This window comes from Hemitrygon akajei, chromosome 11 (genome assembly GCF_048418815.1).
Source record: "Hemitrygon akajei chromosome 11, sHemAka1.3, whole genome shotgun sequence".
In the NCBI taxonomy this organism is placed as follows: domain Eukaryota; kingdom Metazoa; phylum Chordata; class Chondrichthyes; order Myliobatiformes; family Dasyatidae; genus Hemitrygon; species Hemitrygon akajei.
Window position 1 is genome coordinate 142,165,075 of NC_133134.1, and position 26,197 is coordinate 142,191,271.

General features: G+C 41.3%; 1 protein-coding gene across 1 annotated transcript in view; it reads right to left on the reverse strand.

Moving 5' to 3' along the window:
* Positions 1-258: 258 nt before the first annotated feature.
* LOC140736086 (protein-tyrosine kinase 6-like) overlaps positions 259-26,197 on the reverse strand; it is a 36,826-nt gene continuing 10,887 nt past the window's right edge. The window contains exons 5-8 of the mRNA XM_073061836.1: positions 23,309-23,467; positions 13,378-13,559; positions 839-992; positions 259-738 (exon numbers count right to left, since the gene is read on the reverse strand). Coding sequence (XP_072917937.1) covers positions 554-738; positions 839-992; positions 13,378-13,559; positions 23,309-23,467 — 680 coding nt within the window. The 3' untranslated portion in view covers positions 259-553. The remainder of the gene's footprint in view (positions 739-838; positions 993-13,377; positions 13,560-23,308; positions 23,468-26,197) is intronic.

Genomic DNA, 26,197 nt, shown 5'->3' on the forward strand with positions numbered 1-26,197 from the left:
TTTGTTACGCTTAATTCAAAGAGGCAAATATACCCAGCCCTCATCTACACAACTTCCCTCTCCTCCCATAAAAAATTATCAAAGTAAAATATTTAAATTTTTTTAAAAAATTCTCTTAAGTATCCGCAACACTTATAGGTAGTAATCATTGGAAATTGATAAGATTACTTTCAAGATCTTTATAAAAAGGAACCACATGTTGCTAATGGTAAGAAATAAATTGCATTCTATGTTTTGTACAGCTCTGGTGATGCCATAGAAAATTAACTCACTATTTAATGTAGAAATTAAGTGGGTTTACATTTGCATGCAGTTAGATGCATTCCAGAAATAATACTGCCAAATTAAAACAGAAAATGGTGAACAATCATCATTTATAGAAAGCGAGACAGAAGTGACATCTCGCTAACAAAGGCTCTATTGAAAGGCATTGAACATGATACGTTAACTCCGTTTCTCTTTCCACAGCTGCTGCCTGAATTGCTGAGTATTGCTGAGAATTTTCTGTTTTTATCTCAGAATCAACAGTTATTTTAATTTTCACATTTCTGGCTTAACATAAATGATTTTTGTTGAAGGCTAACAGATTATTTATTAACGTTGCAAATGATGGGCGGTGAGATGCTACTTTCTCCCAGCAGTTTAACATGACTTTGTGCAGTATCTTTGGACATCCATCAGGACAAGGCATTCGGTAACCTTGAGAAACCATATTCACTACTTCTTGATTGTTCATACCTGCAGCAAAATGGTTTAAGATAATAACATTAATTCTAAAAGACTTTCTTTAATGTTTTCTGATGTGCAGAGCCAGATGGTAACAAAATATAAAGCTGACCTGGATATGGGGTTTTGCCGTAAGTTACTACTTCATAAAGGAGAATGCCAAAAGACCACACATCAGATTTCACAGAGAAATAACCATGTTCAATAGCTTCTGGGGCAGTCCATTTATATGGAATTGTAGTAGATTGTGACACATACATTTCATCCTGGACTCAAACAAAAAAATGACATTGCAAATGAACAAGGAAAATGTATTTGGTCCCAAACACAATGTCTTACACAATAGATTCTACAGATGCTGGAAATCTAGAGCAACACATTCAAAATGCTGGAGGAACTCAACAGGTCAGGAAACTTCTATGAAAATGAATATGCATTCGATGTTTCCGGCTGAGACCTTTCATCAGGACTGGAAAGGAAGGGGGAAGGCGTCGGATTAGAACTGTGGGGGACGGAGGAAGGAGGACAAGCTGGGTGGCACGATAGTGTAGTGGTTAGCACAAAGCTTTACAGTACCGGGGCCTGGGTTCATTTCCTCACGCTGTCTATAAGCAGTTTATATGTTCTTCCTTGGAAACTGCTTGGAAATCCTCTGGGTTTCCTCCTACAGTCCAAAGATTACCAGTTGGTAGGTTGATTGGTCACTGTGAATTGTCCTGTGTTTGGGTTGGAGTTGGGTCGGGGTCACTGGGCGGTGTGGCTCAAGGGGCCGGATGGTTCCACACTGTATCCCAATAAATAAATCAATCAAGAATGTGATAGATGAAGCCAAGTGGGTGTGAAATAATAATTAGAATTTGTTGCAATGAAGTGACATTACTCCTTAATTCACACCAAGCAGTAGAATATGGTACTAAGCCAGCCATATAAAACCCTGTCCCGGGTGATATATCTTTAAAGGGCAAATAGTTAAAGTAAGCAGGGAACTAAAAGTGATTCCAGGCATTAGCTATAATGCTACAGTGCCATTAGATGGCAGTGCTATTCCAAGGTGCTTTATGTGGACTAAATTAGAAATATCTCAATCTAAAAAATGGGATTAGTTAAAAAGATATACCCGTGTTTTAAGCCAAAATCATGCATAAAAGGAGTTTAGTATGTGTTTTCACCCATCTCCAATGGAATCCTGTCTGTCTGGAAATTGATCTGGGAATTTTAAGCTATTATCTGTTCAAATGTGGGTGTTATTTCCCCATAGTATTTTGCAATGTGATAACATGATCAGTGAGCCTGGTGTGCAGTATGAACTGTCGATTGGTTTTGGATAAATCTATGACATTGTTTATGGTTAAATGAGGGGCAATCCACTCAGTATGCTGGGAGTGATACGTGAATTGGAAGGTCTCTGCTGGGACATTTATACTCAGTTCACTTGTACAACTACGCATTAATGCAAACATCTAATCAGCTAATCAATCACGTGGCAGCAACTCAGTGAATAAAGCATGCAGACATGGTCAAGAGGTTCAGTTGTTGTTCAGACCAAGCGTCAGAATGGGAAGAAATGTGATTTAAATGACTGATAATGGAAAGATTGTTGGCGCCGGATAGGGTTGTTTGATTATCTTAGAAACTGCTGATTTTCACGCACAACAGTTTACAAAGAATGGTGCAAGAAACCAGCAAGCAGCCGTTCTGTGGGTGAAAACACCTTGTCAGTGAGAGGGTCAAAGGAGTGTGGCCAGACGGTTTAAAGTTGACAGGGAGATGTTGGTAACTCAAATCACTACATGTTATAACAGTAGTGTGCAGAAGAGCGTACAGTATCTGAACGCACAAAACATCGAACCTTGAAGTGGATGGACTACAGCTGCAGAAGACCATGAACATACACTCAGTGGCCACTTTATTAGATACAGGAAGTACCGAGTGATTTTTGTATACAGCCATTGATTTACAAGTGTTGTTGTTCTGTAGACAGGAGGAAAATACTGAAGTTAACAGTCCTGAGCACTAGAAGCTGCCATCCGTGGCCCTGATGGCTGATATGGTAGTGGCCTATCTGCTAGTTTTGTCCTCAAATAAACTCCATAATGTGGGTGGAGGGGGAAGACCTGCTTGCCTCCCTAATCGTACTGCTACATTCTTCCTTTGATTTTCTACTTCCCCCTTCTATTTCATCCCGTCACCCCTCTCCTCTCCAATTTTCCCAAGTCTTCATGGCAGCCTGTGTGCTGTTAACTCCTTTGACTCACTCCCAGCAGATAGTGTACAAGAGAGACAGCAAGCGAGAGCTCCGCACGAACAATCCTCACACGCAGGTCAAGCTCTGCCATTTTGCAGAGGGAGGAACCACAATAGAGATCGGGAGTTAGTGCATCCGTACATTACACCAAAGCGTAAGTGAAGTACAACCTCTAGTATTGCTTTCTTCCCACATGCCTTTAGTCTTATGATGTCAATGGACAGAGGGACTTGGGAGTCCTTGTGCAAGACTCCTAGAAGGTTCATTTTTAGCTTGAGTCTGTGGTAAAGAAGGAAAATGCAATGTTGACATTTATTTCAAGAGGAATAGAATATAAAAGCAAGGAGATAATGCTGAGCCTTTATAAGACACTAGTTAGGCCGCACTTGGAGTATTAGGCCCTGTATCTCAGTAAGGATGTGTTGTCATTGGAAAGAATCCAGAGGAGGTTCACAAGGATGATTCCTGAAATGAAGGGGTTAACACTTGAGGAGCATTTGGCAGATTTGGGCCTGTACTTACTGGAATTTAGAAGAATGCATGGGGATCCCATTGAAACCTAAAGAATGCGCTCAATGGAAGAACATTGAGGAGCGGGTACTTCCCATCCTCATACAAGCAATTTTGGCTGATAACAACCTGCAAAGGTACATAAATACTATTGATAATCCATGGGTGAAATTGACTCTTAAAATATGGAAAACTACTATAAAAGAATATAATGAGAGGGGACTTGATAGAGGTCTACAAGATTATGAGAGGCATAGATAGGGTGGATAGTCAGTACCTGTTTCCCAGGGCACCAATAACAAACACAAGAGGGCATATGTACAAAATTAAGGGAGGGAAGTTTAGGGGAGACATCAGGGGTAAGTTTTTTACACAGAGGGTTGTGAGTGCCTGGAATGACTTGCCAGGGATGGCGGTGGAGGATAAAACATTAGGGGCATTTAAGAACCTCTTGGACAGACACTGAAAAATGGAGGGTTATGGGGTAGTGTGGGTTTAGTACTTATTTTTAAGGACTATATGGGTCAGCACAACATGGAGGGCTGAAGGGCCTGTACTGTGCTGTAGTGTTCTATGATTCTATGGTTAATCTAGAGGGAGATACTGCAATTCTTAAATGGTGTGCATTTGACTCGGATTTTACTCCAAATAAATTGGATGCTAGATTTAAGGACTGGACAGCTAAAGGAATAACAGTTCTTTGCAACATATTGAAAGAAGGAACACTGTTCAGTTTTGAAATGCTTGAAGAGAAACACTTAATAGAAAAACAAGATTTTTATCAGTATTTACAGATGTGACAATATGTTAATAAGACGCTTAAAAATGTAACCAAGGCATGTACATGCTTGATAGAGCTATTTAGAAAAGCATATAATTCAGATAATGGTAGTAGAATCATTTCAAGCATGTATAAAGGGTTGTCAAATCTTAAAACACATTTGACTTCATACATTAAAACAAAATGGGAGAAGGAAGGAAGGATAATTATATCTGAGGAAGAATGGACAATAATATGGAGGTATCAATGGAAGTGTACCAGTTCACAGAAATGGGGAGTTTGGATGGAAAAACTTGATAAGATATTTTATTACACCCTCTCAGAAATTCCATTATGATAGTAACCTCCCTGTTTGCTGGAGAAATTGTGGAAATCAAAATGCAAATCATTATCATATTTTTTGGGACTGCCCTGTTATCAAAGACTATTGAAGGGAGATACACAATGCCCTACAAGACATCTTTAAATGTGAAATACCCTTAGAGAGTAAGAGTATTTTGGATATATACCTCAAGAATGGTTGAAAAGAGATAAATATTTAATGAATATACTGTTGGTGGCTGGTAAAAAGACTCTTACTAGGAAATGGTTATCACAGGAGAGCCCAACTTTAAATGCATGGATGGAAATTACAATGGACATTTACAAAATGGAGAAGATAACAACACACACAAAATGTTGGTGGAATACAGCAGGCCAGGCAGCATCTATAAGGAGAAGCACTGTCCACGTTTTGGGCCGAGACCCTTCATCCTGAATTTCCAGCATCTGCAGATTTCCTCGTGTTTGCAAGATAACAGCATCTGTTAATCATAAGCTGGAACAATTTGATTCATACTGGGAAAAATGGATTAACTACATAATGCCTCATAGGCCTGATTTTATTCTCACAAATCAATGAATATGTTGTAAAAAAAGATCACTCCCTACTTGTACATAGTTTTTTTTCCTTTTGCTTGCTTTTTCTCTCCATTCTTTTCTATAAGTGTATACCTCAGATAAATACTATATGGAGATTTGTGACATATATTATATGATATATATGTACAATGTCTGAAATACATCTTATGGAAATGATTGTTTGATGATGAATTTCAATATAAAAAATAAATTACAAAAAAAAAGAAACCTAAAGAATGTTGAAAGGACCTACATAGAGAGGATGTGGAGAGGATGTTTCCTATGGAGGGCGTATCCAGAACAAGAGGGCACGACCTCAAAATTGAGGGGTGGCCCTTTAGAACAGAAGTAAGGAGGAATTTTTTTAGACAGAGATTAGTATATCTGTGGAATGATCTGCCACAGACTGTGGTGGAGGCCAAGCCCGTGTGTACATTTAAGGTGGAAGTTAATCATTTCCTGATCAGTCAGGGCATCAAAGGATATGGTGAGAAAGCAGGTGTATGGGGTTGAGTGGGACCCGGGATCGGCCATGATGGAATGGCGGAGCAGACTCGATGGGCTGAATGGCCTAATTCTGTTCCTATGTCTTATGGTCTTATGGTCTCATGGACGAGGATGGTTACCAAGTGAGCCATCCCATACATACTTTTATCAATGCTGCTTTCTAGTTGTCTGGGTGACCAGCTCAGTTTTCCTTCTTTAACAGAGAAAACTGAGAGCGTCACATACATCTCCCCTGATGAGCTGATACTGGGAGTTTAGGAACTCACATCATGGGTGTGAATTTGCATCTCTCTGTTTTTTGGCTCAGCACACATCCATGCTTGCATTAGATCACAGTGGGAGTATATTCTTCAAAAAGGAGCATTTTAGGTGCTAATTGCTCTGACTGTTAGCAGTTTATTCTCACTTTGCTGTTTGCAATAAAGAGAGCATCTGCTTTCCTTTGACATTAGTACCTTTTCCATGGTGTGTACATTGAGTATCGTAGATGTTACAGCATGCTTTATAACTGAGCAGAAATTATTTAAGTCAGCACCTTATTTTAAACTTACTGTTTTCACGGTCTCTGAAACAAAATTTTAAAAAATGAAAAAATGGGTGTGAGGATAAATGAGCAGCTCACAGAACAATTGTAAGAAAATCCAAGAGAAATATGAATGATGTAGCCATGTAACAAGTCATTTGACCCACTGAGTCCAAGCTACCGTTAGCATTACTCCCATCAACACCCATTCGAAGTGGCATTTTCCAGTGGCCAATGAGCCAATCACTTGGGTTGTGGGAGCCACACCTGGGTCAGGATTGAGCACAAGAGATTCTGCAGATGCTGGAAATCCAGAGCAACACACACAAAATGATGGAGGAACTCAGCAGGTCCAAGTGTCTATGGCAGGGGCTCCCAACCTTTTAGATGCCATTAACCAAAGACTCTGTGAACACCAGGCTGGGAGCCCCTGGTCTATGGAGAGGAGCATGCAGTTGACATTTCAAATCGAGACTGTTTATCAAGACTGCTTAAATAATAAAGTTCAGTGGGGCAGGAGGTAGCAGACACAATGGGCCTACTTGGACAGTCAGATTTGTTGATCTTGGGCAGGAGGTAGGAACGACCAATGCAAGGTAAGGGAACTATGAGGTTAAAGATAATGCTGGGGAGATCTCCAGAGATCATGAGGTTGGTGACGATGTGGGAGACAACCGTCTGATGCTCCTGAAAGGGGCATTTTTCAAGAGGTAAGTAAGAGGAGGTGTCTGAGAGCTGCTGCCTGGCCTGAGCACGGTAGAGGTCAGCCCACCAGACTACAACAGCACACCCACTCTCTGTGAGTTTGGAATTGGTGTAAAGAGAGTCAACAGCAGTATACATAGAGGGCATAAGGTTTGAATAGGAGAGAGGAATGCAGAAGTTGAGACATTGGATGTCTCGTTGGCTGTGAGAGATGAAAAAATAAAGAGTGAGCAAAAGACCAGAGCAGGGTTTCCAAGAAGAGGAGGAGGGTTGAAGACAGGAGAAGCGGTCATCAGTGCAAAGTGGGGAATCTTTACCAAAGATGTAGGCTCGGAGACAGAGACAAAGGAAGAAGAACTCGGCATCGTAGTGGGTATGGAACTCACTGAGGTATGGCACAGGGAGATAAAGCAAAGGCCCTTGCTGAGGACAGAATATTCTGCCTCAGAGAAAGGATGGCAATGACATGGCGACAGAGGGAGGGTTGGTGTGCCAGTCCTGATGAAGGGTCTTGGCCCGAAATGTCAACTGTTTATTCCTCTCCATAGATGCTGTCTGTCCTGCTGAATTCCTCCAGTATTTTGTGCATGTTATTCTGGCTGGATTGAAGCTATGAGACAAGTCATTGGAGTTATGAGACAACGGCTCTACCGGCTAGGCCTCTGCTAATCCGCCATGTACATGCAAGTTCATATACACTCAATTCATCTGAAAGCCATGAAATTTGTTTTATGGTTTGTTTTGTCTTCTAAGGTTGGGGAATGTGCAATCATTGATAGGCTGGTTTTGAATTTGGGTATTAATGACTGCAGGTGCTTTCAGCAGCTTGCAGTTTAGCCTGAATTGAAGAAACCTCAGCTCCCATTTTCACTGCACTGGTAGTTGCCCAGTCGGTGAAAATTTTGTTGTCTATGATTGCCTTGATCTCAGCCACGCACTTGGGGAAGATATTCAGATCATCAGGCACGAGAGCATCAGGGAAGCAATACAGCAGAAAGCCTTAAGGATCTAAATGTGAAACACTAGTCACACTAATGCTTTAAATAATCAATTGTATTATAGCGTTCCAGAATTAACTAGCAATGTGAGGTGCTTGCCTGGGGGCAGCTCATGAAGCAACAGGCTCACTGCTTCTTGATAGATGCAATTATGTTTTGATTAACCACTCATACACTCAGCTAAATCATCAGAGTGATGTACGTTATACTGAGAATGAGAGACCGAAATGGAAAGGGATTCAATTTGAAAAATAAGAAAAGACCATTAAAGGCTGGACAGAACTTTATGTGCAGTAGTGGGTAAAGGGAGAATAGTAGACTTCTCAATGCTGAGAAGCAATGCACTGGCATTTTAAGTACACGGTATTAGGCAATGCAATGAAGTGAAACAACTTAACTAGCTAAGTCTAGATATTCAATTACAATAGTGCATCTACACCTTTCTTGAGCTTACTGTATGATTTTACCTATAAATATCACAAGTATCATTAGCCCTACCACTAATTCGAGACAACATTCTGGCATCTTTGTGTGGTGAACTACATATACCTGTCTGGACTGCTCCTGTGGCTCCTCCCACAGACCCCTGTCTGGACTGCTCCTGTGGCTCCTCCCACAGACCCCTGCTGACTGCTCCTGTGGCTCCTCCCACAGACCCCTGTCTGGACTGCTCCTGTGGCTCCTCCCACAGACCCCCCTGCTGACTCCTCCTGTGGCTCCTCCCACAGACCCCTGCTGACTGCTCCTGTGGCTCCTCCCACAGACCCCTGCTGACTGCTCCTGTGGCTCCTCCCACAGACCCCTGCTGACTGCTCCTGTGGCTCCTCCCACAGACCCCTGCTGACTGCTCCTGTGGCTCCTCCCACAGACCCCTGCTGACTGCTCCTGTGACTCCTCCCACAGACCCCTGCTGACTGCTCCTGTGGCTCCTCCCACAGACCCCCTGCTGACTGCTCCTGTGGCTCCTCCCACAGACCCCTGCTGACTGCTCCTGTGGCTCCTCCCACAGACCCCTGCTGACTGCTCCTGTGGCTCCTCCCACAGACCCCTGCTGACTGCTCCTGTGGCTCCTCCCACAGACCCCTGCTGACTGCTCCTGTGGCTCCTCCCACAGACCCCTGCTGACTGCTCCTGTGGCTCCTCCCACAGACCCCTGCTGACTGCTCCTGTGGCTCCTCCCACAGACCCCCGCTGACTGCTCCTGTGGCTCCTCCCACTGACCCCTGCTGACTGCTCCTGTGGCTCCTCCCACAGACCCCTGCTGACTGCTCCTGTGGCTCCTCCCACAGACCCCTGTATAAAGGCGATTGAGGCCTGAGCCCGGCCTCATTCTCCAGGATGTAGTGTTGTTCATTCTTCCAGTCAATAAAAGCCGATATCTCGCTTCCTACGTCTCAGAGTGAGTTATTGATGGTGCATCACTTTGTTCATCTATGCTCAATGCAGTTAGTTCTTTGTTGCATGATTTTACACGAAAAGAAACAGCTTTGAAGAATAAAGGTTAATCCATGGTGCATTGATGCAAAAAGAAAGGACTTTGATGGCATCTTTCTGATGTGATGTATGATACAAATCTGAATTTAAAGCACAAATTGGCCAAAAGATTTACTATTTTTGAAGGTCTGCAGGTGAGTGGTAAAGGATGTCAAAGGTCTGGATAGCCCTGGCAAAGCCAGCATTTAAGTACCATTGAGAAGGTGATGGTGAATCACTTTCTTGAACCTTTGCAGTCAGTCTGGCGAAGATGATGCATTTTGAGTTCTAAGGTTTAGACTTCTATATGATTCCAAGTCAAGATGATGTGTAACTATGTACCTGCCACCCTTATCCTTCCTGGTAGTAGAGGTCATGTTGTAAGGTGCTGTCATGTGCGTGATAATTTCAGTGCAATTTGTTGATGACATGCAGTACATTACGGTTACTGTATGTAGGGAATGAATGTTCAGCATGGTGTAGGAGGTGTCAATCAGCAGCTGATTTTGGTTTTGACATTCTGGAGAATTATTTGAGCTGTGCTTGTCCATCCAGGTAAGTGGAGAAGATTCCCCCACACTCCTTACTTGTGCATTGTAGATAGTGAAAAGGCATTAGGACATCAGGAAACAAATTATTTACTGCTGGATTCTCATCCACAGACAACTCTTTTTTTTTTAGCTGATCCAGTTGAATTTCCAATGAGTTTTCAATTGAGAATGATGATCTCCAGGATACTGATGGTTGGGAGGACTTGGCACCAGTAATGGCATTGGTGGGTAGGAGATACATTTCTCACATTTTGAAGATGCTTATTGTTTGCCACTTTTATGGCACAAATGATATTTGCAACACATCAGCTGACGTCATTGTCTAGGTCTTGTTCTTACTGTGCATTCCCTTGGTAACCTGCAGATGCACATGAAGAAAATGCTCAACACCACTCAAACCAGATCACTCGAATTCAGCAGTCAAATGCTGTCTAAGGATTTAGTGGTGAAGGCATTAACCAGGATATATGGCAAGAAATCAGCCATTTCTTTCTCAGGGATGATCCACTGACTTCTGAGATGGAAATGTTGGATATTCAAATTCATCTTATTTGATCTGAATTATTATTACAGCTTAATATGATCCTTATTTTCCAGAGTCTTCAAAGGGTTTTCAGGACACTAGATTAAGGCAGTTAACAAAGTTATCCATTCCATAAGTTAATGCAGGGTTAAATAAATTAATTTCTCTTTAAGCCTTATGACATTCTTTAGAAGAAATAAGATTCAGCTTATTCCTCAGTTAGTACTCCAAGGACCTCTAAATTACAGATAATGTAAAAACAAAAATAAACAAAATAGCAATTCATATTGAAAATATATTCAAACTAAAAAGAATCATTAGTCATATGAAAAGTTAAAGTTTTAGGAGCAGCTCCTTCCCCTCTGCCATCAGATTTCTACCTTGCTATTCCTCTTTCACAGCATTCATTCATCTATCTACCTATCTATCTTTTTCCACCGATGCTGCCTGACCTGCTGAGTTCCTCCAGCATTTTGTATGTGTTGCTTTGGATTTCCAGCATCTGCAGACTTTCTCATATCTATCTATCTAATTTTTGTACCTTATACAAATTTTTTACGCCACAGATCAACAAATTTCATGACATATGTCGGTGATATTAAACCTGATTCTGATTCTGAAAATGTTAGAGTAAAACCAGAAAAGAACAAACCAGAATAGATCTAAGCGAAAAGAATATCATCAGAAGTAAAATTAAGACGGAGGCTGTGAATTGTATTTTCTGTGAACTTCTCGCATGGCTGTGAGTCACAATATTAATCAGGCACCTGGAATCAAAAAGGTTAAATAAAGAGCTTACACTCAAAGACAAGTGCACAAGTGCTTACAAAAGCAATGAGGTGACTTGAAAGCAAATAGAAAATGTTAGATACTCAAAATAACTGTGGCAATAAGTACTACAATAAATCTTCAGCGTGATTGATCAGGATTTGCATTGTACTGTAATTCAAGGCAAGGTCTTTGAGACCAAGTCCAAGTAGAGAAAACGATACAGGGTTATGAGGTGATTAAGATGTAGAGAACTACATGGGCTTACAAGAAATGGTTTCAGACTCTTCCTAATGCAATAGAGTCGACTCATGGGAACAATACAGACATCATAACTTCAACAAAAATGTTGTTTACAGGTCCTAATTCACCACTTGTGTCATAAAAAAGCATGTATAGTGTTTGTTGCCTCCCATTTCACAGAATGATCTTCTTTGTAGAAAGACTACAGGGAACATTGATGAAGATAAGTCTGTGATAGGTGTTCCTTGGCGATCAATGGCGTAACAAAACATAGCTGACTTCAAAAGCTATAAGTGACGATTGTCTCAAAGTCATAGACAGATTTTATGAATGAGTGTATCCTCATATTCATTGTGAAAGAAAATTGATGCAGTACACTCTGTATATAAATAGAAACACAGAAACATAGAAAACCAACAGCACAATACAGGCCCTTCTGCCCACAATGCTGTGTTGAACATGTATGTAGGCCTCCGTTAGTCTTGATGGACTATGGATTTGCGCCTTGGAAAGTTTTCAGGGCGCAAGCCTGGGCAGCGTTTTTTTTATGGAAGACTGGTAGTTGCCCAAGCTGCAAGTCTCCCCTCTCCACACCACCGATGTTATCCAAGGGAAGGGCATTAGGACCCATACAGCTTGGCACCGGTGTCATCGCAGAGCAATGTGTGGTTAAGTGCCTTGCTCAAGGACACACACGCAGCCTCAGACAAGGCTCAAACTAGTGACCTTCAGATCACTAGACGAATGCCTTAACCACTTGGCCACACACCAACACCATCGAACATGTACTTACTTTAGAAATTACCTAGGGTTACCCATAGCCCTCTATTTTTAAGCTCCATGTACCTATCCAGGATTCTCTTAAAGGATTCTGCATATCTGCCTCCATCACCGTTGCTGGCAGCCCATTCCATGCACTCACCACTCTCTGAGTAAAAAATCTTACCCCTGACATCTCCTCTGTACCTACCTGCAAGCACCTTAAACTTGTGTCCTCTCAATGAATGACAGGCTACCTAATGCTGATCAAAAATATTATCATCATAAGTTATTGAAACAAGTAGAAGCATATAGATCTAAAAGATTGATTAATGAACTAGAAAACAAATGATTTTAACGAGATGAAAGAGGGTAGGAAACTATCAGAGTCCAGACAGAACAATAGTAACATAAAAAATAGGAGATTTTGAGCCTGCTTTGACATTCAAACTGCTGTAGGCTGATCTTCTACCCTATCATGATTCCCTTGTCCAATCTGCATATCACCTGAGCCTTCAAACTGCAAAAAAAACTTTGAATCCCATTCTTGAGTGATGGAGTCACAGTACTTTTGATGAAGACTGATCTCTCTCAACAGTTCAGAAAAAAAGTTGAATTTTGAACATCAGCTATTCAGAGTTGGAAAGTTGATCTTTCGAAACTATATAAAATATTTAAGGAAAATGAAAAGTTAATCAATAATAACAATAAAATTAAGCATAAAGGACAAACATTTAAACTGGTTGAGGGCAATTTTAGCACGACACCAGAAATTATTTCTTCAGACTAACAATAACATACGCTCAGAATGAACCAGGTTAAGATCACTAGAAGCAGAAATTGTGGATTTTAAGTTATTTTGGGATAGATGAATGGTTTTCCTCATCCATAACTAACTTGTGATGGAGTGCTAATTTCCAAAAATTGTATGAATTCATTCTAGCAAAATGGCTAATATTCCTGGCATAATCTGTAACTGTAACATCTAACATCTATCAGCAATGACCTTCGAATTTGTATTCATAATTTTAATTAAGTATAATTGCATTTTGAGTCATTTCTAATATCACCACCTGTTCACTGTATTCCATCCAGAGGTGATCGATAAATCTAATGTCCTCTTTCTCACATTAAATGCTATGATATGAAAGAAAAGCAACATTACCTTCATAAATCTGGCTAATCCAAAATCAGCAATCTTGCAAGTGTGATTATCTCCAATTAGAATGTTTCTTGCAGCCAAATCACGATGGATAAAATTTTGTGATTCAAGGTATGACATCCCCTCTGCTACTTGTATTATCATGTCAAGTAAATGTTCCAAGTTTAAACAGGATCCTTTTTTGCCTGATAGGTCATAAAAATAGAGTTTTGCCATAAGCATTTAGACTTTTTCATAAAGTCATACAGATCAAAGTCCATGATACATTTATTATCAAAGTTCACACTGTATATGTTACCACATACTACCTTTAAATCCACTTTCTTGCAGGCATGTACAGGAAAATAAAGAAATATAATAGAATTTATGAAAAAAAGCAATGCATGAACAATCAAAGACTGACAAATAACCAAAGTGCAAAAGAAGGCAAATAGTGCAAATAAAAAATCAGAGAATATGAATTGTAAAGAGTCTTTGAAAGTCGGTCTGTAGGATGTAAAATCAGGCCCTTTGCTTTGAAGCAGGCACTTTGGATCCCACGTCCATGTTGAAGTAATCATATATTCCATTCCCATTGTTAACACTTGGTACAGCATCTGACCTTCTCTGCTGATTCAAGTGCTTGTTCAGACACTTATAACCATATAACCATATAACAATCACAGCACGGAAACAGGCCATTCCGGCCCTCCTAGTCCGTGCCAAACTCTTAATCTCACCTAGTCCCACCTACCCGCACTCAGCCCATAACCCTCCACTCCTTTCCTGTCCATATACCTATCCAATTTTACCTTAAATGACACAACTGAACTGGCCTCTACTACTTCTACAGGAAGCTCATTCCACACAGCTATCACTCTCTGAGTAAAGAAATACCCCCTCATGTTTCCCTTAAACTTTTGCCCCCTAACTCTCAAATCATGTCCTCTCGTTTGAATCTCCCCTACTCTCAATGGAAACAGTCTATTCACGTCAACTCTATCTATCCCTCTCAAAATTTTAAATACCTCGATCAAATCCCCCCTCAACCTTCTACGCTCCAATGAATAGAGACCTAACTTGTTCAACCTTTCTCTGTAACTTAAGTGCTGAAACCCAGGTAACATCCCTAGTAAATCGTCTCTGCATTCTCTCTAATTTATTGATATCTTTCCTTTAATTCGGTGACCAGAACTGTACACAATATTCCAAATTTGGCCTTACCAATGCCTTGTACAATTTTAACATTACATCCCAACTTCTGTACTCAATGCTCTGATTTATAAAGCCCAGTGTTCCAAAAGCCTTCTTCACCACCCTATCTACATGAGACTCCACCTTCAGGGAACTATGCACTGTTATTCCTAGATCTCTCTGTTCCACTGCATTCCTCAATGCCCTACCATTTACCCTGTATGTTCTATTTGGATTATTCCTGCCAAAATGTAGAACCTCACACTTCTCAGCATTAAACTCCATCTGCCAACGTTCAGCCCATTCTTCTAACCGGCATAAATCTCCCTGCAAGCTTTGAAAACCCACCTCATTATCCACAACACCTCCTACCTTAGTATCATCGGCATACTTACTAATCCAATTTACCACCCCATCATCCAGATCATTTATGTATATTACAAACAACATTGGGCCCAAAACAGATCCTTGAGGCACCCCGCTAGTCACCGGCCTCCATCCCAATAAACAATTATCCACCACTACTCTCTGGCATCTCCCATCTAGCCACTGTTGAATCCATTTTATTACTCCAGCATTAATACCTAACGACTGAACCTTCTTAACTAACCTTCCATGTGGAACTTTGTCAAAGGCCTTGCTGAAGTCCATATAGACTACATCCACTGCCTTACCCTCGTCAACATTCCTCGTATGTTCAATAAGGTTTGTCAAACATGACCTTCCACGCACAAATCCATGCTGGCTACTCCTAATCAGATCCTGTCTATCCAGATAATTATAAATACTATCTCTAAGAATACTTTCCATTAATTTACCCACCACTGATGTCAAACTGACAGGTCTATAGTTGCCAGGCTTACTTCTAGAACCCTTTTTAAACAATGGAACCACATGAGCAATACGCCAATCCTCCGGCACAATCCCCGTTTCTAATGACATCTGAAAGATCTCCGTCAGAGCTCCTGCTATCTCTACACAAACTTCCCTCAAGGTCCTGGGGAATATCCTGTCAGGACTCGGAGATTTATCCACTTTTAAATTTCTTAAAAGCGCCAGTACTTCCACCTCTTTAATTGTCATTCCACCTTCTTCAATGTTGTGAGAGGACTTGTTTTCAACACCCATGGGCAATGTGTTTCAGTTTCCAAACACTCCCTAGCTAGAAAAATACTTCCTCAGATTCTCTTTCAACCTCCCGCTTGAAACCTATATTCTCTGGTTTGAGATACCTCTACTGTGGGGAAAAGATACTCACCATCTGTTCTACATTGGAGAAACCAAGCGCAAATTAGTTGGGTGCTTTGCAAAACATCTGAACTCAGTGCACAGTAATGACCTTAAACTCCATGTTGCCTGGCAGTTTAATTCTCCATCCACTCCTACTCTGACCTATCAGTCTTTATCCTCTTTCAACATTACAGTGAGGCACCTCGTCTTCTGTTTGGATATGTTATTTCCTTCCGGACTTAATACTGAATTCTACAACTTTGCATAACTTGACTTTGATTTGCAATAGCAATCCACCTGTTGGCTCAGCTCTTTCGTTGTTTCCTTCCCTCTTTTGTTCCATTCTTTCTCTCTCCCAGACTGACCTGCCGGTCATGTCTTCCTTCTCTGCTTTTCACAACTTTCACATTCTTTGGTCTTTTTTTTTTGCCATTGTTCTCATACTGTAATTGTTCCCATTCAGTCACTCACTCAACAACCTTGTTTGCAGATCATCTTCACGGTCACCTGGTTTTACCCCATCAGAGACACCAAAAGCGGAATACTGACATTTGTCACTTGTGCTAAGAGTACAACACATTTAAGAATGAAGTCAAAACTATTGGTTTTTGAAGCATGTTACAATGTACATTTGTTAGGTCCGTTTGTCCAATGTGAGAAACCAGCACAATTAGTGTGAAACATGTGGCAAAGTATCAGCTCATTGGAGAGTTCCGTTGAACACATGCTCTGCTGCAGAGGAGTCAGACTTGGCTGGCTACATTAAAGCTCAAATCGATGTATATAATGAAATGCTTAGTGCTTTGGGAAATCGACCAAAAAACTAGCATTCGAAGTCAAGAATATGCAAGAGCTTGACGGCAACTTATTCTGGGGCTTTTCCTGGAGGTTGGAGAATATCTTTTCTAGAATGGCTTAGCATCCAACTTCACTTGCAGTCAAAATCTTCTGACCTACGTCACAGTTTCCGTTGCAGCAAGTGTATCTGCCTGCCAACATCTGTGTGTTGCAGGTGAAGTTCAAATCACATTCAGGCAAGGTCAGTTTGCTGCTGTGACTGGTCAGAGCACTACCAGCGTGGGATGGTTTATATTGTGCCAAGGAGCCCATGGTGTCATGCGACAATCGATAAATCCTGCATTCTAACAGTCCTGTTTAGGACCCATCCTAGGTGATAGCAGTGTATTTTTTAAGGTTAACTTTATTTGTCACATGTACATTGAAACACACAGTGAAATGCATAATTTGTGTCAAGTCAATTTAGGTCAGCTGGTGGCACAGTGACATCGGTGCCGGGCTCCGGGACGGAGGTTCCTGGGTTCGAATCCAGTCAGGCCTCTCTCAAGTATGCTTTCCATCCATGCCAGGTTGAGTGTTGAGCTCGCAACTCAACCTCGTAAAATAAAGAAAAATATTGCGAAATGCCTGTGTGAGGAGTGGCGCGCCACACAGTCTTTCGTTCCGCGCCTTGTAAGGGCCTAGACGCTCAAAGCTGCCTTTCATTAATTTCATTTGACTCGAGAGATTCTGGATTCTGGCAGTTTTGGCAGTTGGACTGTGCAATCAAGTCAATCAAGATTTAAATAGCTCAGCAGAAAGCCGTTGATTAGACAATCAAGATTTGAATAGCTCAGACTCAGCAGAAAGCAGCTGACTGGGCAATCGAGGTCAGGTGACCAAGCAGTTTGAAAAGCTCAAACAAATAAATAGAGGGTTACCTCAAGCGGAGTGGCCAGTGAGTGAGTGGGTCTGTGAAGGAGTGGAGATTTCAGGCTTTGACAAGAAGAGGCTGAGGATGAGCTTCACTCCAAGTGAGGTAAGGCCGGGTAAGTTCCTTTCAAAGGAGAAAGTTTCAAAAGTTGAGGCAAGTATTGGGTAGGTCATGGCAGCTGAGATCGGCCCTGTGGTTTGTTCATCCTGCAGCATGTGGGAAATCAGGGATATTTCCAGTGTCCCTGACGACTATGTGTGCAGGAAGTGTGTCCAACTGCAGCTTCTGGCAGACTGCATTGAGCGTCTGGAGCTGCGATTGGATTCATACTGGAGCATCCGCAATGCTGAGAAAGTCGTGAATAGCATGTTCAGTGAGTTGGCCACACCGCAGGTAAAGGCTACACAGGCAGAAAGGAAAGGGGTGGCCACTAGACAGTGTAGCAGTAGGGAGGTAGTTCAGGAGTCCCCTGAGGTCATCTCCCTCCTAAACAGATATACTGTTTTGGATACTGTTGGGGGAGATGTCTCATCAGGGGAAGGCAGCAGCAGCTGAGTTCATTGCACCATGGGTGGCTCTGCGGCACAGGAGGGAAGGAAAAGGAGTGGGAGAGCTATAGTGATTGTAAGGGGAATAGATAGGGGTTTCTGCGGCCGCAAATGAGACTCCAGGATGGTATGTTGCCTCCCTGGTGCAAGGGTTAAGGATGTCTCTGAGCGGCTGCAGGTCATTCTGGAGTGGGTGGGTGAACAGCCAGTGGTCGTGGTGCACATAGGTACCAACGATATAGGTAAAAAACGGGATGAGGTCCTACAAGGTGAATTTATTGAGTTAGGAGATAAACTAAAAAGTAGGACCACAAAGGTAATAATCTCTGGATTACTACCAGTGCCACGTGCTAGTCAGAGTAGAAATAGGAGGATATTTCAGATGAATACGTGACTTGAAAAATGGTGCAAGGGGGAGAGATTCAAATTTCTGGGGCATTGGAACCAGTTCTGGGGGAGGTGGGACCGGTATAAACAGGACGGTCTGCACCTGGGCTGGACTGGAACCAATGTCCTAGGGGGAGCGTTTGCTACTGCTGTTCAGGAGGCTTTAAACTAATGTGGCAGGGGGATGGGAACAAGTTCAGAGAGACAAAGGGGTGTAAAATGAGGGTAGAAGCAAAAAGTAGTAAGGTGAAAAGTAAAAGTGGCAGGCAGGCAAATCCAGGGCAAAAAGCAAAAAGGGCCACTTTTCAACATAATTGTATAAGGACTAAGAATGTTGTAAAAACAAACCTGAAGGCTTTGTGTGTCAATGGGAAGAGCATTCATAACAAGGTGGATGAATTGAATGTGCAGATAGTTATTAATGAATATGATATAGTTGGGATCACATGGCTCCAGGGTGACCAAAGATGGGAGCTCAACATCCAGGGATATTCAATATTCAGGAGGGATAGACAGGAAAGAAAAGGAGGTGGGGTAGCATTGCTGGTTAGAGAGGAGATTAATGCAATAGAAAGGAAGGACATTAGCCTGGAGGATGTGGAATCGATATGGGTAGAGCTGCATAACACTAAGGGGCAGAAAACGCTGGTGGGAGTTGTGTACAGGCAACCTAACAGTAGTAGTGAGGTTGGGGATGGCATTAAACAGGAAATTAGAAATGCGTGCAATAAAGGAACAGTAGTTATAATGAGTGACTTCAATCTACATATAGATTGGGTGAACCAAATTGGTAGGGGTGCTGAGGAAGAGGATTTCTTGGAATGTATGCGGGATGGTTTTCTGAACCAACATGTTGAGGAACCAACTAGAGAGCAGGCTATTCTAGATTGGGTATTGAGCAATGAGGAAGGGTTAGTTAGCAATCTTGTCGTGCGAGGCCCCTTGGGTAAGAGTGACCATAATATGGTGGAATCCTTCATTAAGATGGAGAGAGACATAGTTAATTCAGAAACAAAGGTTCTGAACTTAAAGAAGGGTAACTTTGAAGGTATGAGATGTGAATTAGCTAAGATAGACTGGCAAATGATACTTAAAGGGTTGACGGTGGATATGCAATGGCAAGCATTTAAAGATCGCATGGATGAACTACAACAATTGTTCATCCCAGTTTGGCAAAAGAATAAACCAGGGAAGGTAGTGCACCCGTGGCTGACAAGGGAAATTAGGGATAGTATCAAGTCCAAAGAAGAAACATAAAAATTAGCAAAACAAAGCGGCACACCTGAGGACTGGGAGAAATTCAGAGACCAGCAGAGGAGGACAAAGGGCTTAATTAGGAAAGGGAAAAAAGATTATGAGAGAAAGCTGGCAGGGAACATAAAAACTGACTGTAAAAGTTTTTACAGATACGTGAAAAGAAAAAGATTGGTCAAGACAAATGTAGGTCCTTTACAGTCAGAAACAGGTGAATTGATCATAGGGAATAAAGACATGGCAGACCAATTGAACAAACTTTGGTTCTGTCTTCACTAAGGAGGACATAAATAATCTTCCGGAAATAGTAAGGGACCGAGGGTCTAGTGAGATGCAGGAACTGAGGGAAATATATGTTAGTAGGGAAGTGGTGTTAGGTAAATTGAAGGGATTAAAGGCAGATAAATCCCCAGGGCCAGATGGTCTGCATCCCAGAGTGCTTAAGGAAGTAGCCCAAGAGATAGTGGATGCCTTAGTGATAATTTTTCAAAACTCCTTAGATTCTGGATTAGATGCTGAGGACTGGAGGGTGGCTAATGTAACCCCACTTTTTAAAAAAGGAGGGAGAGAGAAACCGGGGAATTATAGACCGGTTAGTCTGACATCGGTGGTGGGGAAAATGCTAGAGTCGGTTATCAAAGATGTGATAACAGCACATTTGGAAAGAGATGAAATCATCGGACAAAGTCAGCATGGATTTGTGAAAGGAAAATCATGTCTGACGAATCTTATAGAATTTTTTGAAGATGTAATTAGTAGAGTGGATAGGGGAGAGCCAGTAGATGTGGTATATTTAGATTTTCAAAAGGCTTTTGACAAGGTCCCACACAGGAGATTAGTGTGCAAACTTAAAGCACATGGTATTGGGGGTATGGTATTGATGTGGATAGAGAATTGGTTGGCAGACAGGAAGCAAAGAGTGGGAGTAAACAGGACCTTTTCAGAATGGCAGGCAGTGACTAGTGGGGTACCACAAGGCTCAGTGCTGGGACCCCAGTTGTTTACAATATATATTAATGATTTAGATGAGGGAATTAAATGCAGCATCTCCAAGTTTGTGGATGACACGAAGCAGGGCGGCGGTGTTAGCTGTGAGGAGGATGCAGGGTGACTTGGATAGGTTAGGTGAGTGGGCAAATTCATGGCAGATGCAATTTAATGTGGATAAATGTGAGGTTATCCACTTTGGTTGCAAGAACAGGAAAACAGATTATTATCTGAACAGTGGCCGATTAGGAACAGGGGAGATGCAACGAGACCTGGGTGTCATTGTACACCAGTCATTGAAGGTGGGCATGCAGGTACAGCAGGCGGTGAAAAAGGCAAATGGTACGTTGGCATTCATAGCAAAAGGATTTGAGTACAGGAGCAGGGAGGTTCTACTGCAGTTGTACAAGGCCTTGGTGAGACTGCACCTAGAATATTGTGTGCAGTTTTGGTCCCCTAATCTGAGGAAAGACATTCTTGCCATAGAGGGATTACAGAGAAGGTTCACCAGATTGATTCCTGGGATGGCAGGACTTTCATATGAAGAAAGACTGGATAGACTAGGCTTATACTCACTGGAATTTAGAAGATTGAGGGGGGATCTTATTGAAATGTATAAAATTCTAAAGGGATTGGACAGGCTAGATGCAGGAAGATTGTTTCCGATGTTGGGGAAGTCCAGAACAAGGGATCACAGTTTAAGGATAAAAGGGAAGCCTTTTAGGACCAAGATGAGGAAAAACTTCTTCACACAGAGAGTGGTGAATCTGTGGAATTCTCTGCCACAGGAAACAGTTGAGGCCGGTTCATTGGCTACATTTAAGAGGAAGTTACATATGGCCCTTGTGGCTAAAGGAATCAGGGGGTATGGAGAGAAAGCAAGTACAGGGTTCTGAGTTGGATGATCAGCCATGATCATACTGAATGGTGGTGCAGGCTTGAAGGGCCGAATGGCCTACTCCTGCACCTATTTTCTATGTTTTCTATTTGTGCATTGTGATGGTTAATGAAAGATAAGAGGTAGGTCTGCATGTGAACTGATATCTCACTGGGATGAATTCTTCATGGACAGTCTCACTAGACAGGCACTCTCTAAATCACTCCCCTCCTTTCTTCTTTCCTCTCTTCATGCTGCAGCTCCCCAGATGTTTGTGACGATGGTTCTATGGGCCACCACATTTATGATGTTGGGTCCACCACAGGTCTTGATACCTTCACAACCAAATATTCCAGGTGATTTCTTGAGGGTTGAGTACCAAAGTCATCGATCATGTTGGTTGACCAGAGTCATCTGTGTGGAGCAGTGATAGCTGAAATGTCGATGTCATGGTGGACTGCCTCAGCATAAACGTAACATGGCTGCTTCCCTGATACCACTCCTTCACTTTCAGGATTCACTGCTTGTGGTTCAACACCACAGAAGGAAAATCCCTTTCGGGTTATCCAGCATTTGTAAAACTGTGACTGCATTTAGACTACTGTGTTCAGTTCCAGTTGCTTCATTAGAGGAAGTATATAGAAGCTTTAGGGAAGGTTCATAGGAGATTTACCTGGAATAGAGGACATGTTTTATGAAGAAAGGTTGAGCAAGCTAGGGTTTTTCTCTTTGGAGCAATGAAGGATGAGAGGCACTTGATCAAAATCCATACCATTATGAGAGGCATAGACGGAGTAACAGCCCACACAAAATGCTGGAGGAACTCGGCAAGTCAGGCAGCATCTCTGGAGGGGAATAAACAGTTGATGTTTGGGTCTCAGCCCAAAATGATGACTGTTTATTCCTCTCCATAGATGCTGCCTGACTTGATGAGTTCCTCCATCATTTTGTGTGTGTTGCTCAAAATTTCCAGCACTGTGTTTAAGAGTGGACAGCCAGTACCCTTTTCCCAGGGTGGTGTTGGCCATACTTGAGGAAATGCATTTAAGGTGAGTGGAGGAAAGTTTAGCCGAAAAAACAGAGGAAGGTATTTTACACAAAGAGTGGTGGGTACCTGAACCACACTCCTGGGGGCAGTGGTAGAGTCTGATACAATATGGACATTTAAAAGACTCTTTGATAGATGTTATGGATGAAGAAAAATGAGAGTTGTGGGCTGTGTAGGATGGAAAGGTTATATAGGTTAATAGTTTGTTTTGCTTTACTATTTTTCCCAGTCATGTGCATTACAACCATTAGTGACACACCCATTTCTGGGTGTAAGTGGCTTGGTGGAAGTGTAGAAATCAGTGGAAGCCCTTTCATATTTTCTATCAGTCTCTGTTGACACTTTCAGCTTTAAAAAGCACAGCAATGACAGAATTATGTCATCTCACAGAAGAAATAAATCAACAAATGGCTTGTATAATTTTGATAGCTCCACTAAATGGCTAAACTGGAGATCCATCCAGTGCGAGAGTAAATGCTCTGCCTTGCATCATTAAGATGAGGTGCTGTTTAGGTTATTGAATCTCAAAGTGGCAGTGCTGGTATTGAGTGAGCAGTGGCCTGCTCCGCACCTTCTCTGCAGATGCTCACTGTGAACACGCTCGTACCTACTGCAAGGCACATCTGAAGGAAAAAAGCCATTCATCCGACCAGCAATAACAATGGAAAGAAGCCAAAACACATTATAGGCAAACATTTTAAAGAAGATGTCAACTCAACTTCGTAAATAATTTAGCAGACTGCCATATTTCATTAGTTCAGTCACAATGTAGAAAGGAGTAGCTGTCGTGCATACTGCATACAGAGATAATAGATGTGGATGGTGCAACTTCTTCATAATCTGTGTTTCTCTCTGGAAATCTTTTGCATTCATTAAACCTAGGGTAGAAAATATGCTATATTACAATAAATGAAAATCAAAAGCCTACAAGTCTGAAAATAATAATTAAAAAGCAGAAAATACAGGAAACAGGAGATCAGGCAGCATCCATGAGAAGTCAATGCTTCAGGTTAAAGACTCCATCAGAAAATTATGTAAACTGATCTTTTGATGAAAAAATCTTCAACCTGCAACAGTAACTCTGTTTCTCTGTCCACAGATGCTGCCTGAGCTAGGAGTGCTACTAGCATTTTATTTTATGTACATATCGTAAAGGGTTTGAGTGACCATGTACATTGGTATGCAAAAGTTTGGACACCCTGGTCAAAATTTCTGTTACTGTGAATAGCTAAGCAAGTAAAAGATGACACATTTCTTTAATATTTTAAGCAAGATTACTTTTTTATTTCTATCTTTTACAGTTTCAAAATAAAAAAAGGAAAAGTGCCTGAAGCAAAAGTTTGGGCACTCTGGATGGTCAGTACTTAGTAACACCCCCTTTGGCAAGTATCACAGCTTGTAAATGCTTTCTGTAGCCAGCTAAGAGTCTTTCAATTCTTGTTTGGTGGATTTTCACCCATTCTTCCTTGCAAAAGGCTTCTAGTTCTGTGAGATTCTTGGGCCGTCTTGCACGCACTGCTCTTTTGAGATCTATCCACAGATTTTCGATGATGTTTAGGTTGGGGGATTGTGAGGGTCATGGCAAAACCTTCAGCTTGCGCCTCTTGAGGTAGTCCATTGTGGATTTTGAGGTGTGCTTAGGATCATTATTCTGTTGTAGAAGCTACCCTCTTTTCATCTTCAGCTTTTTTACAGACGGTGTGATGTTTGCTTCCAGAATTTGTTAGTATTTCATTGAATTCATTCTTCCCTCTACAGTGAAATGTTGCCCATGCCACTGGCTGCAACATAAGCCCAAGGCATGATAGATCCACCCCTGGAATTAACAGTTGGAGAGGTGTTCTTTTCATGAAATTCTGCACCCTTTTTTCTCCAAACATACCTTTGCTCATTGCGGCCAAGAAGTTCTATTTTAACTTTGTCAGTCCACAGGACTTGTTTCCAAAATGCATCAGGCTTGTTTAGGTGTTCCTTTGCAAACTTCTGACGCCAAATTTTGTGGTGAGGACGCAGGAAAGGTTTTCTTCTGATGACTCTTCCATGAAGGTCACCTTTGTGCAGGTGTAGAACACAGTAGAACAGTGCACCACCACTCCAGAGTCTGCTAAATCTTCCTGAAGGTCTTTTGCAGTCAAATGGGGGTTTTGATTTGCCTTTCTAGCAATCCTACGAGCAGTTCTCTCAGAAAGTTTTCTTGGTCTTTCAGACCTCAACTTGACCTCCACCATTCCTGTTAACTGCCATTTCTTAATTACATTACGAACTGAGGTAACAGCTACCTGAAAATGCTTTGCTATCTTCTTGTAGTCTTCTCCTGCTTTGTGGGCATCATTTATTTTAATTTTCTGAGTGCTAGGCAGCTGATTAGAGGAGCCCATGGCTGCTGATTGTTGGGACAAGGTTTGAGGAGTCAAGGTATTTATAAAGCTTTGTAATCTGCATCACCTGGCCTTTCCTAAAGATGACTGTGAACAAGCCATAGTCCTAACAAGGTAATTAAGATCTGAGACCTTGGTAAAAGTCATCTGAGAGCTCAAATCTCTTGGGATGCCCAAACTTTAGCATGGTGCTCCTTTCCTTTTTTCACTCTAAAATTGTACAAAACAAAAATAATACACTATTCTTGCTTAAAATGTTGAAAAGAAAGTTTCATCTTTAATTTTATGACTTTTGAAGATCAGTTCATCTTCTACTCACTTAACTATTCACAGTAACAGAAATTTTTAACGGGGTGCCCAAACTTTTGCATGCCACTGTACAATGTTATTTACAGTACTACACTTCAAGAGGTAGGAAATGGGATTAACCTGAAATCTACTTTTGGCTGGCATGAACATAGGGGATCTTGTTGGATTTATTTCTTTTAACATTTTAATAAATCCTATTTTAAGGTATAATATCTTCAGAATCATAAGATTTTTTCTAAATTGATTAAAATAGATCTCATCATAGTCTTAACCTAGTTTCTAAACATTTCTGAAGGTATCTGGATCAAAATTTCTGCAAAATCTGTCATTTTCTTACAAATAATACAATTGGAATCTTTACAACAAATGATTGGTAAATATTTTGTACCATTGAAAATCAGCTGAGAGGGTTGGGATACAGGATACAATATCAATTTGCTGTTCTAGAGATAACACAATTGCTTCTTTGTACAATATATTTTCACATGTTTGGACATTCTGGATTCAGGATGCAAGAACAAACCTAACTGTTACTAAAAATACTCCACACATCTGTGCATATTTCACATGTAATGTACATAATGAATAATTGTGATCATAGTTTTATTATTAACCTTTCTTAATGTCTGTTCTCCAATTTCTCATTTTTGCCCTTTAATGATATTTCATAAATTCTGGGTAATTGATGTCCTGTCTGTCATCTCTTTAATTTCCTTCTTATCCGATGCATCACAACCTGGATATCACTGGCACTGCTAATGAATGGATAAATAGAAAGGATGCATGCTGTGTGCTGCTGAAGAGCTTTAATAAATCTTGCTATTCAAATTTGGTAAGCAGTGAACTATATACTGAAGCCTAGACTTTGATGACTATATTAACCTTAGATGATGAACAAAATAGCAATCCACAAGAAAAGTA